This window comes from Ursus americanus, chromosome 2 (assembly GCF_024610735.1).
Source record: "Ursus americanus isolate L20-20 chromosome 2, mUrsAme1.1.p, whole genome shotgun sequence".
In the NCBI taxonomy this organism is placed as follows: domain Eukaryota; kingdom Metazoa; phylum Chordata; class Mammalia; order Carnivora; family Ursidae; genus Ursus; species Ursus americanus.
The window spans coordinates 81,456,409-81,469,259 of NC_142128.1; the positions used below are offsets into that span (position 1 = coordinate 81,456,409).

Sequence of the window (12,851 nt, forward strand, 5' to 3'; positions counted from 1 at the left end):
GTGCTTCTCCAGGCTTACTGGGCCTGAAAAGCTCTTGGGAAGCCCATTAGGAGGCCGACTCCCGAGGCTTACTCCAGCCTACAGAGTCAGAATCTCCACGAGCAGACCTTGCAATCAACCTCTCACCAGTGTCCCAGGAGAGTCCACACAGGCCCAGGTCACACCAGCCCGTGGGAAGTGGCAGGAGAGTTCTAAGCAGGGGAGAGGCAGGCGGGGGCTGACAGGTCCCAGTGCTCTCTTGGGCCTCTGCTGGAAAGAGAAGGCAAGGGCCTGAGGGAAGTCCCTGGAGCTGTGACCAGCCTCCCCAAGAGCCGCCAACAGGACCAGTTGCCTCTGTGTGCTCCTCAGACCATGTGCCCCATGTCCAAGATAGGGGTGACCAACTCCCCCCGGCAGTACAGTGGAGGGACGGCAGAGGCGTCCCTCCCGCCCCATTCCCACCCCACCCACCTCTAATGGTGTGACCTTGAAGGACCATCTCTCCCCCACCCCTTCATCCTAAGTGAAACCTGATTTCCACATCCAACATGGCTCCTTGTTCAAAGCTGTGTGTTAAGAGCATGTGGAGCGGAGGCGGGGAGGAGGAGTGAGAGGCCGTGCTTTCATCCAGGCTAAGTGGAGGGAGGCTTCTTGGGATGGGGGGGTTTCCCTCGTTGTTCAAATGGAGGAAGAAGGCTATGTGATTGCTACACACGATGTGTTCGTGTTCCTCCTAGATTTCTGTCCAAAACACGTTAACGAAGGATTCTGTTACACAGGACATAAGGTACTTCTCCAGTCCAGAAAGGTGCCATGCTCAAGGTAGCCCACCTTCTAGGGTCCCCACTCCACAGGACAGCATCCAAGCTCCTCGGCCGGATCCCAGATGCCCTCCAGCAGGCCACGCCACCCCTGCTTTGCAGCTTCAGGCCTGCTCTTGCCTTTTCCAGTGTAACTTTTATACGTAGTAACAGTGGAACCAGACAGTTTCACACCTGGATGCCTGTGTTTATGCTAATCTCTCTGACAGAAATGGTTCTCCCACCCGTCCCCCTCTGTCCGGCTAACTCCTGCTCTTTGTCCAAGACCCAGCGCTCCGTGGTACCCCTTCCACCCAACATAAACTTCAATCGCACACCTCAGCTGTTCCTGTGAGCAGACCTACACCACCACCCCGTGCTAGCCTGAGGGGGAGCGCTTATACAGAAGGTTTCTGTTTCCCTCCCCTGCCCAACTTGACCAGAAATCCCTCAAGGACAGGGCCTGTGGTATCACATTTTGTCTTTCCTGTGCCTGGCGTGTAGTAGAAACTCAATGGATATTTGCTGAACCAAACAGAATCCAGATGAATGAGAAATGCCTTCTGGTGTGTGAATGTTGGGATAATTTAATAGCTTCTGAGAACATGCTTGTTGGTATCTGTAGATGGCTTTTAAAACCTCTGTGGAGATGTGACACCCATCCCCCTATACTGAGTGTAAAGTAACAAATTTAATGAGTAAACTGAAGGTGATTATTTGCATCTCAAAAGGTGGGGGGCAGGTTTCCTTTAAACATTAAGCTTTTGCTGGAACTTTCAGAAACTTGCCTTACAGATCATTAACTTCTGGGGGTGGGGAACAGGAGCCATGAAGTTACCTCTAAGAGTCTGGGTTCTGAGATGCCTCTGAAAGGAGCAAGCAAGGCAGCTCTTGGAGCCCCACAAGACTGGATTCAGATTCCGACTAGACTAGCCGTGTGGCCTCAGGCAAGTCCCTTAAGCTCTCTGAACCCCGATTTCCTTATCCCTAAAGTGGAGATACACTACACTGACTTGGTGCATTGCCGTAAAGATCTGAAGGATCCTACATGGAGTCTCTTGGCTCGCAGAAGTTCCCCAATAATGGTAAGAGTATTGTTGTTGGGTTTGACAGTGTACATGGGCAAGAGGAAGGAGCCACACCGGGTTTCCAGCACTTGACCTTGGATTGCAGGAATAAGGAAGGCAGAAAGTGTCCAGACCGGAAGGGTCAGACTGCTGCGGCGGCGGCGTTTTGCTCTCACAGCACTTGACCTTGTTTTGGTTTTTTAGACTAACTTTCCATGCGGAACACGCACCTGCAGAGTGCTGGCCACCCCGTGCGTTGTGGTTGAAGTGAGGTCTCGGACTCTAGAAAGCCTACCACTTACTAGCTCTGTGATCTTGGGAAGATCACCTAACTCAGTTTGCTAATCTGTAGAAAGGAGACAGTAAACAGTACTCATCTCTTAGGGTTACCGTATGAGATAAGGAATGTGAAGTGCTTAGCCCAATGCCAGGTGCACGGTACCTCCAGAAATCTCTGTAAATGGCACATTACTGTACTATGAAGAGATCCGTACTAATAAACGGCAGTAAGTGCCCTGTTGGAGGAACAGCTTGCTCTGGGAATACAGAAGGAGGTAGGGATTCACTTGCAAGAGCACTGACCCCAGACTTTGCAGACCACCCCATGGCAGAGCTGTGGGACCTTGGGCCTGTTCTGTAACATGGAGGGTTTGCCCTAGATAATCTCTCAGGTTCCTCAATTAGCCCAAGGCCAATCTAGCACAGCTTCTCAAACAGCTGCTTTCAGGCCTGGGGGGTTTGTGCCCTGCCCAGATGCCCCCCCCCACTACAGGATAAGTCCTCCTCACTCAAGAGCCAGGCCTCCCCTGGGAACCATCCTTCCACTCCACCCCCCCCCCCCCGCCCCGGCAGGCACTTAGCACATTGTGGGTCCTGTTGCCGTGCTTGTCATGGTGACAGGAGCATGCAAGTACAATTAGGAGAGCAACCCGTACTTGAGCGAGAAGCTTGTCCAGCTGAAGGAACGATGAATGAGCACTTTTCTCTTTGCAGAGATTTCTGGAATCTCCTGGGTCCTAACTCTCTTATTGTTGCCTGTCCTTTGTTGACAAATGTTTGGAAACGGGTGATTCGCTACCTCCCTCTGGGAGGAAAGAGAAAGCTCCGTTGGTTTGGGCCGCAGGCTGCAGGTAAAGGCCTTTGCTGCTACTTCCTCCCAGGTGTGGAAAAAGTGACAAGGTCTCGTCAGGCGTCCCCAGGGCTCTGAGAACCGGTCCCTATCCCAGGGGCTGGCAATGCGGGTACCAGCGCTCCCTTTGGCAGGGCAGGAGGGAACCCGCTTCCACTCCGGGTACCCTCGCGCCTCTGGAAAGCAGCAACGAATGACCTTGACCTCTGAGGCAAGAGCACCTCGGAGGGAGCAGGCCCGAGTTCTCTGGAAAAGTTGTCTAAACAAAGGGCATTCCTTCGCTTCCACCCCGAGAGCCGAGCCTCCTCCCAAGCCCCGGGTGTAGAGTGACACGCATCCCGCCGAGCAGGGGAGGAAAGCGGTGTTTTCCTAGCCTTGGCTCGCGTGGGGCCGGGTCCCGCGCCGCGCGCCCGCAAAAGCCTCGCCCGGCCGGCGCTGGCCGCGCGGCCCCGACTGCGGGCCCCGCGCGAAGGGGTCGGTCCCGCGGCGTCCTCCAAGCGCTCGAGCCCCTCGGTCCCCGCGCCGCGGGCCCGCTCGTGCTCCCTTCCCCGGGACGTGGGAGCCCGCGGCCGCCCAGGCGAGCGGAGGGCGGCGGAGGCCGGGGTGGGGGCACCGTCCCGCTCCTCCAGCCCCTTCCGCTGCCCCGCCTTTCTGCCCTCCGCGCTCCCTCTCTCGGCTCCCGGCCCGGGGCGCGCCAGGCTGGGCCTCTCCCGCGCGGCCAGAGCCGGGGCCGAGCGGCCCATGCCGCTGCCTTCCAGCCCGGGCCGCGCCCGCTGCCCCCGCGGACGCGCAGGCAGGCGGCGGCCCGCACCCCACGGCGCGGCCGGCACGGAGGGCGGACGGCCGGAGGAGGGCCGCGCCGCTCGGCGGGATGGAGGGGGTGCCGGAGGCGGCGGCGGCCCGGGCCGCGGCCGGCGGCCCCGAGTGAGTACGCGGGAGCGAGGCGCCGGGGCGGCTGGGGGCCGAGGGGAGCGCAGGGGAGGGGGGGCCGGCCGCGCGCGGCCTCGGAGCGGACAGGGGCGCGGGGAGGCCGCGCTGCGCATCCTTCGCGCTTCAGTCCGAGGGAGTCGGAGCCGACGCCGGGCTCGGCCGGCCGACAGTCGGGCGGCGCCCCGGAAGGCTGCCCGCGCCCCGTGGAGCCCCGTGCAAGGCTCGCGTGCTCGACGGGCTGCGGCCACGGGTGCTGCGGGAACGCGGTTCCAGAGCCTACCCGTCAGAAAGGGCTTTGCGTCTCCCTGGCACTGCCCCGAATCCCCTGCTTTCTGAACTGAACTTTGGAAGAGAGGATTCGGTGGCTGGGCTGCAAAGAGAAAGCTGGTAAATTCTGGATGAACTGGTGGAGGACATGGTCTCGCCGTCCTGAAGATAGTTCTTATACTTCCCAGGCTTAAGGCTGATGTGACATTTGCACTATGTATGTATTTTGCTTTATGAACTATGTACATTCATGAAACATGTATAAATCAAATTGTAATAAACGACGATGGAGGGACTTGCCATTTCAGGGAATTCTGTGGTGAACTTTAGTCCATGTATGAAGTGAAAAATTAGCTCCTACTTTGTAATTTATGTAAATACGAATTTTTATACATGCAGTTTACTTCAAGTGAGACATATCTAAATGTATGTGTTTAAGGAACTTTTTCTCAGAGAGTGGGGTAAATATTAGTGCACTGAACCACTTGGTGAATAAAATCCCTTGCTCGCTTTCATTCTGTGTGAAGACATTGACATCAACTCTGCCACCGAGGAGCTGTGTAATTCTGGCAAGTCACACAACCTCTCCACACTGGATATTCTCCTCTACAGAATAGGGGGAGTTGGGGGTAAGGGATCACCTGATCACTGAGTGCTTTGAAAGAGCCCAGGCCTTGGAAGGAGATTTGCATTCTAAATCCAACCTCCTTTCAGTACCTGTGTGACCAGATCTCTGTGTGCCTCGGTTTCTCTGTCTGTGAAAATGAGGAAGATAATCCCCTTCTGGCAGAGTGTGTGAGGATCGTTTGAGAGAGTGTGTTTGAAGGCTCTTGCAGGTAGGAGTTGGTGACTGGTCATGGCCACCCTTTGAGCACAGCCCCATGCTACTGTCCTGTGGCTTGTACACAGGGAGGCACCTTCAACCAGAGGGTCAGATCCTGTGTGGTATCTTCCTGAAGTCCTCATCCTCGTTGGCTCCCCTTAAAAAGGAAGGAGCTTGTTAGCTCTTAGCAGATGTTGACACCCTCCACTTAAACTGCCTGTCAACAAAGATGGAGGACTGGGATTGGGAATCTGGCCCCTGTTGTCACTCTGGTCCACATCCAGCTGTTGTTTGAAGCTTCATTGTGCCCCATCTGTAAAATGGGGATAGAAAAACTAGAACCCTGCTCAGCTTTGGAAGAAAAAACTCAATAATTTATTTGTGCCATCTAGTGATATATATTTTTCAAAGCTCTGTCCCCAGGTTGTTCTCATCTGCACAGGGCTCAATGACAAAACACTTTGAGAACCGAGGAGGTTGTTGGTGCTACTAGCCACACGCTGGGTCTCAGGAGCTCTATCTGTTTTCTCCTCCAGAGGGACCCAAATAGGGAGCAGAACAGCCAGCTCCATGGAGATGACCTCAGCTGTGGAGAGAAGTGGCCCTGAGCCACCACTGGATCATGGACACCTCCCGAGACCCTGGTCCTGCTCTCTGGAAGACAGAACACCCAGCCTGATGGCCCCCCAGCATCTTAGGGCATGGGGGATACAGCTCCAAGGTCCCTCTGTGCTGGAGTCCAAAGTGAGGGCCTTGAAGGAAAAAATGACGGCAGGCAAACAGGGGGTGAGCCCCTGCCTCACTTCTCATGAGCGGCCATCCAAGAAACCCAAATGCAGGAGAGTCAAGATGGGCGGAGCCGGGACTCTGTCGGAGGGGTCTTCCTTGCCAGTTGCTGAGGGGGTCCTCCCTGCTCAGAATCTGACTGATGGGCAGCTGGACAGCGGTATCAACAAGGAGGAACCTGCCCGGAATGGGATTCCCAGACCTCCCAGGCCGCCTTCTCCCAGGCTTGAGTGCCGGAACGGGAGGAGCCCGTGGCCTCCAGCAGCTGTACCGCCTTTGCCCGACAATGAGAGGAGTCTGCTGCCAGGGCCTGGCTCTTTGCAAGACAGCCCGGTTCACAGAGTCACTCCGAGCCGGCCTGGGGGCCCTGGTCCTTGTAACAAAACTGCCCACATGCGCAACCTGAGGAAAGGAAGGTCATATGCCATTCAGGATGGTCTAGTTACAGGGGGAGACCTGGACAGCTTGTCTCTGACCTGCGAGGAGGACTTTGTTCCTAGGCCAGCCCTGCTAGGGGGCCTCTGGCGAGCTGGAGAGCTGGGGGCTCTGGGCCCTGGGGGCAGTGCCTTATCCCTGTCTGACCGGGTAGAGAGGAACCGCCTTCTGCTGCAGGAGATGCTAAATGTTGGGGGTCAGGGCCCCCCCAAGGTGGGAATCCCAGCCTGGACTCCATGCTGGGACAGAGGTCTACCAGGTAAGGCTCACTCTGTCAGTCTGGGTGGTGGGGGCAAAAGGAGGGAGTCCAGGAGGAGACGAGGGGCAAGAGGGTACCCGTGGAGGGGTGCGGCAGGAAGGGGGGAGAAAAGCACAGCTGCCGGCCCCCTAGTTCCTCAAGATGGCCTGTTAGTCTGGGCTTTGACATAGATTCTTTACCACCTCACAGCTAGCCTGTCTGCTGAAGACCCCCGTGACCCCCCAGACCAATTGGAGGCTATCCTCTTAGCTTGGGGTGGAGGCGACCATGATTTCTTCCCTGTGGCTTAAGGCCTTTTCCGGAGTGGCATTTTACACCTTCCTCCAATGACTTGTCCCCAGCCCCCAGTGGACCTCACTGCCTTCTGGCGGAAACCCCACCCCCAGAGAGGGCAGGGGTTGTGTCAGGTTGCAGCTCTGCTGGGATGTGTGAATGTTCAGGCCTGAGAGAGCCTTCTTCCACGTCCTTCCTCCCACTCCAAAATTCCACTCCTCACCCCACACCTGAGAGGACCCACTCAGTCCCTTCGCCCATGGCAGTGCCCACCAGCTGTCACCATGACAGGCTGTGCCTCCGCTTCTGGGCAGAGACACAGAGTAGGGTTGGGTTTATCTCGGGAGTAAGCCGCTCCTGGAGAAAACTTCCTTCTCCGTGTTCATTGAGTGGCCTCTGAGAGCCCAGTTTCTGGCTCTGCCCTGATCTCTGCTTCTGTTGTGTGTCCTAGAGCGACCAGCAGGGGACGTGGACTGGGACTCAGGCATCTCCCTGCAGGACTCAGACCAGAACAGGTGAGAGTCCAGGGTGCACACATCCTCTCCTGCCCTCCTCACCGGGGTCCCCAGCACCAGAAGAGTGGGGGACCTCGAGAAAGCAAGAGGCAGGCAGACCGCGCCCCCCACCCCGCACCAGCAGACCAGTGGACGGTGGACCGCTGTGGTTCCTCTTATCTGAGACCCCACAGAAGGTGTCAGTCCCCCCAGGGCTCATGGGTGCCTGACAACTAGTTGAGCAAAACCACTGGCACAGGACACTGTACCGAGAGCACTGCCAACGACCTGCTCTGCATCCCTGGCTGTCCCTTCCCCGGCCCTGGACTCGGTCTCCTGATCTTCAAGGTGGCCCCAATAGTATATGTCCGGTTCCCTTCACAGGACCGCGTGGGGCTAACAGGAGAGAATTGTTGTGAAAATCCTTAGGGAAAGTCCGCGGATTGCAGAGTTTTTACCCCACGGTTCCTTCCCCACCCAGGGGGTGTGCTGGCTCCTGTAAAGGGGTTCACCTCCTCCGACCTCACCCGTGACATCCCACAGACGTTGCGGCAGCCCCTCCACCAGGGTCTCTGGGCAGCTGGCGTCCCTGGGGTGGTCGGGGCGGTGGGGCCGCTCTCCGGATTGGGTAGTGTCCTGGCAGCATATGCGCTCCGTGGGGCTGAGGGCCACCCCTGGTGCCTGCCCAGAGGTTGGCCTCAGTCTTCAACGAGCTCCTGGCTCCGGGCACACCAGGCTCCATGTCTCCAGCTGTGCAGTGACGTCACTTGGTGAGGGTCTCCTGGTTTCTGTGGAGGACAGAGGTCACCATTGTTGCTTCCTCATTACCGGGCCACTCCCTGCATAAATTCCACTTCAGTTGACCTGCCTTCCAGAAAACGTGGGTGGGATACCCACCGTCCTGCTTTCACAAATCAAGGGCTGCCCTGATTCAGGCGAGCCAGCTTGTGCTTGGCTACTGGCCTTTGCAGTGGCCTTGGCCAAGGGTCTGGTGGAGAGGGGGCTTTCTGGCTCCTTCGTCCCTCATTATTTATGACTCGGAATCATAGTTGACTCCCCTCTGCGTGGTCCCCATGTAACCTGGCCACGGTATGGAGGAGTGTGACGGCAGAAAGGACTGGTCCTCGGTGACGCGCTGTCCTCCTCTCCGTCCCCTCCTCCTTGCTTGGGGAGCCCATAGAGGAGGCAGCTGGGGCAGACATCCCTTGTGTCCTGTGAGATGGTGCCTCCTCTTCTTGCAGGGGCTCCTGCCCGCCACCTCTCCCACCCTTCCCCCCAGGCCTGGAGAGAGGCCCAGACTCGGGACGTTGCCCCATGTTTTGTCCAGAGCTCAGTGTTGACTTGCTTACTGGATAGTAATAAAAATATCCATTTTAGAGGAGGAGAACCTCAACCGTAGTGAAGGAAGGAACGTTCCCCTCAAGTCCTGTGAGGAGATGGCGTTTGTGCAGAAGCCTCAGGATGGGGACTTCTGGACTGTTGTTTAAACTGCCAGGCCACCTGCAGCGTATTAGGGTTCAGGCAGGCTGTGTGTGCAGGTCTGGGGTGAGTAGGTGTGCGCATATATGTGTATGTGTGATGGGCGTGTGTGCGTGCGTGTGTGTGTGGAGAAAGAAGTGGTCTTAGTGAGTTTTAGGACTGTGCCCAGCATATATCTGAGCATAGAGCTGGCCTGGGGAAAACTTTGTCCTCTGGAGTGCTCCACTGACCTCCCTTGGCAATCTAGTCAGGCCCCCACTGAATAGAGACCCAGGCCGAAGGGCCAGGGAACGTATCTAGTTCAAGGATGAGAGAAACATCGGCCATGTCTTGAGGCCCCCTTGGCCAGAGCTCCTCATTCGGTTCTCTCAGCTCTGTAATCCCGGAGTGCCAACCGGACCAGCGTCCTGGGGATTTAGTGTCTGTACAGAGGGGCCGAGGGCCCTGGGCAGTGGCGCGTTCTGACACGGTGGCCGTGCGTCTTGGTGGCCGTCCTTCAGCGGGTTAGGACGTGCTCTGGCAGGGAGTCCTCCGATCTCCTCTGAGGGAGTGACGCAGAGAAGGTCCTGCCTCACACTCAGGTCCAGCGTCAGTGCCTTTCAGGGTTGCAATCAAATATCCATTTGACCACGGTAATCCAGCGTGCATTTGGTTACAGTTGTCTACAGTTGTGACTGCTTTGCATCGTGATCAGACAAGAAGCTAATGAAATGATGGTTACTGCAGAGCCCGAGACAGTTGTCACTGTGTGACGGGGGGCGCAGGCCAGCCTGTTGGGGGGTCGTCACTGGGAGAGTCAGCCTTGCAGGTGGGACACCCAAGATGCTACAGGAACACCAGAGGTGCCCCGGGACCCCAAATGCTGAGGGCCAAATGCAGAGGAGACCTCCATCCCCTGACCCCAGGGTGGTCCCTGTACTGAGGGGCAAGAGAAGGCGGAGTCCTAGAGAGCTGGAACGGGCCAGCGGGCGGTCCTTCCCTCTGGAAGTCCATGCCAGCCCTTCCCTTGGCCAGCGCCTGCTGTGTGCGGGGCCTGTGCAAAGTCTCTGCCCACATTCTCACTTTATCCTAGTAACTGACTGCTGCAGTTGTTCCTGTTTCCCTGACAAAGAGACCCCTCTGGGGGGAGTTTAAGTGACTTCCAGGGTCATACAGCTCCTAAGTGTGGGAACCAGGATTTGCAGGCAGCGGGGCCTGTGCTCTCGCCCTTATGTCGCACTGCCACAGCTGTCCTCTCTGTGCCCCACAGGCCACGCCTCGAGTTAGGGATCTGGGGGTCTTCTGCCTCCCCCAGTGTGGTGAGTTGTTCTCAGGGATGGGCAAAGAAGGGGAGGTGACAGGGTGCACGGCCTAATCTTGTTTCTCTCCCAAGCCACTGTTGAGATGATTTGGGGAGTGGGGTTCTGGTTTGGGGAGAGGACGTGGGAGGTAAGCACTTCAGAGAGGGCAGACGGGCCAGTGCTGTCGGCCACATGTTCACAGGGTGACTGGGATCTGGACCCATCAGAGACAGGAGTGGGGAGGAGAGTGAAGCGGGCTCTGTGCTCAGGGCTGACTCCGCCCTCTTCCATCCTTAGCGGCCCATGGGCATCCCATCCCCACGCCATAAAATGGCCAGGACCAGCTCGGCCTCTTCCCTCTCTTGAGGCTCTGAGAGAGCAGATCAGGATTACAGATTTCCTTAGGATCCCGAGTTAACCCGGCTTGTGCAAAACACACGTGAAGCCCGAGGTGCAGCGGCAATCGACGCAATCCTCACCCCAGGCCCTGCACCGAAAGGGAGTCGTGAGCTGAAAGCACCCCGCGGTGGGCGGCTGCAGGTGCCAGGGCGCCCCCTGGAGGCCGGCTCTGGCTCAAATCAGGACCTTCCGTGTGAGCTCAGTGCTCCAGATCCTCGAGTGTGTCTCCAGAGCTTTAATGATTGCTCTGCTTTGGGGAAAATGCGGAGGAGGGGGGTCTCTGGGGTTGAGTTTTATCTGTGCTCAATGATGAAGGAAACTCAGAGGATTCCCTAGGTTGTTGATTCCTCCCCCATCCCTGTGGCAGAATTATGCCCATTTCAGAAGCTGAGGCTCGAGGCTTCCCCATCCCATCCACACTCCTCTTCATGAGAGCGTCTTGTGAGCCGACCACTGTGTGTGATTTCAGAGGGGTTGCCCATTTTTGTGCTCACTGCCATCTTTGCCCGCACCAGCTTTGGCCGTCGAGGTTGTTGCTGGGTCTCCTCCTGGCGCTCCTTGGGGACAAAAACTATGCCGATCTGATCTCCAGGAACCGTGCCTGCCAAGTAGCTGCATGGAACAGGCCCTCGGAAAACGTTTGACAGAGGCACGCCGACGGGAGTGTAGGCGGGCTTGACAGGAGCTGGGTGGATGCAGGACAGGACACCCCCGGTGACCTGCGGGAATGCTTTCAAGAAGGCTGAAGTGGAATGCATGGATCCTACAGGATACAAGATGGGAAGCCTGGCTCCCCATTTATGGAGAGCTTTGGAATTGAGATTGTAAGTAGGGCAGTAAGAAGTGGAGAGGCGTTCACCATCTTCCTCCTGCGGCACCCACTGCCGTCCATAGTCGGACTACCGTGACTTTTGACAGTGCGGGGCTGTTGCTGTGCCCTGTGGCCTGGCACCCATGCTCCAGAGCTGGTGAGAAGCTTTGGAGATCACTGTGGCTGACTGGTCAGGTTCTGGATCTTCTGAGCCCCTAGGATCAGGGGGTGTGATGAGTCCTGGGGGTGAACGTGGGAGAAGAGGCGCTCTTGCATATCCCCAGGATTCTCTGGGCTGTAGGGGTACCTAAGGACACCCCAAGTTAAGGGAGTAATGAAGGGTGGCAGAGCCCAGCCTATCCTGCATATCCCGCCACCCCCCATCCCGCCACTGACTCAGATATACAGACACAAAGGAAAACTGGAGGAAAGCCCCCTGGCACTCCCAAGCGCACCAAGAGTAAACTTAAAAAGAAAGAGGAAACCACTCACCAGTGTTCCGATACCGTGCTGTGATTATCTAGGGTTCTAAGCCCTGCGTGGGGAAGGGAGGACGCCAACGCTTGAAGCCTTGACACACAGCTTGTGCACCTGGAACCTTCATGCCGCATCATGACCACAGCTCACATACTCGCCACACATGGAAATCCCACGGTGGTCCCAGTCTTTGTGAATGCAGAGGCTGTAGGAAGCTAATTTCCCCTAGCCCTCCTTCCTGGCCTCTGGAGTTGAGCCGGCCACTCGCCCTCCTACTTGGGGGTGTCTCGGGCACCTGCCACCGCACACTGAGGCTGGGCAGTGCTGCCCAGAGGGGCTGCCCCCTAGGGAATTTGTTAGCCTTCGAGAAGGTAAGAACAGAGCCAGCCCTTCTACTCTCTCCCAGTAATAAGTTGGCATCCTAAGGAAGCACTGCTTGCCTCCACCCAGATCCTTGTCAAGGTGTTCAATGAGAGGTGAACCCTACAGCCATTCTTAAGGACCCCCGCTCTTCCTTCTCTGCTGAGAAGTATCTTTTATTCTCGGGGCAGTAGCTTCCCTCTGCTACCAGATAGGCTCCTCTGGCTCCCCATTCTACAGACGTTGCCTCTTCTGTGAAACCCTGTCGAGAGCTGTCTAGAGCAAAACCACCGAGCCTTCTCGAGCTTCCGACCAGTTTTCCTTCCAAGCGTACCTTCCCTTGCAGACGACGATGGCAAGGCGATCTCTTTGGCGGGGATTTCAGTTCATGGTTGGGGATCCCATCCTTTGTTCATAACGGGGAGAGTAACCTAAAAACATAGCACTACTAATAAGAGCAGTAGTAACAGTGAATACTAACGCTGAATCTTACCCAGTACCTGGCTCTGCGATAAGCTCTTTTAAAAGGAGATTAATCTCACTTACGACTGAGCCCTTAGTTGGCAGATGAGGAAACTGAGGCGTAACCCCAAAGTAACCCGCCGGGGTGACCCGCTTGTAAGGGGCAGCCCAGGATTAGGACCCAGTTAGACCCTGGTTCTACCACCCCAGAACCACACCTGGAACCCACGCTCTGGCTCCAGCTTGTCTGTGTCCTGCAGCCCCGGGGGGGAGGAAGGCTGCAATGTTAATGCCCCCAAGATAGCATCCCACCCTCAGGGCACACACGGTCAGGACTCAGT

The 12,851-nt window shown here is 56.9% G+C and overlaps 1 protein-coding gene across 4 annotated transcripts in view; it reads left to right on the top strand.

The window, feature by feature from the left end:
* Window positions 1-1,579: 1,579 nt before the first annotated feature.
* Window positions 1,580-12,851, top strand: part of KIAA1614 (KIAA1614 ortholog) — a 37,575-nt gene continuing 26,303 nt past the window's right edge. Inside the window, exons 1-3 of one of the 4 annotated variants that reach the window (XM_045811309.2) lie at window positions 1,580-1,864; window positions 5,532-6,475; window positions 7,200-7,263. In XM_045811309.2, coding sequence (XP_045667265.2) covers window positions 5,566-6,475; window positions 7,200-7,263 — 974 coding nt within the window. In that variant the 5' untranslated portion in view covers window positions 1,580-1,864; window positions 5,532-5,565. Of the gene's footprint in view, window positions 1,865-2,697; window positions 3,900-3,949; window positions 4,390-5,531; window positions 6,476-7,199; window positions 7,264-12,851 lie in introns of those variants that run through there. The other 3 variants (XM_045811310.2, XM_045811306.2, XM_045811311.2) reach the window with 3 other exon arrangements.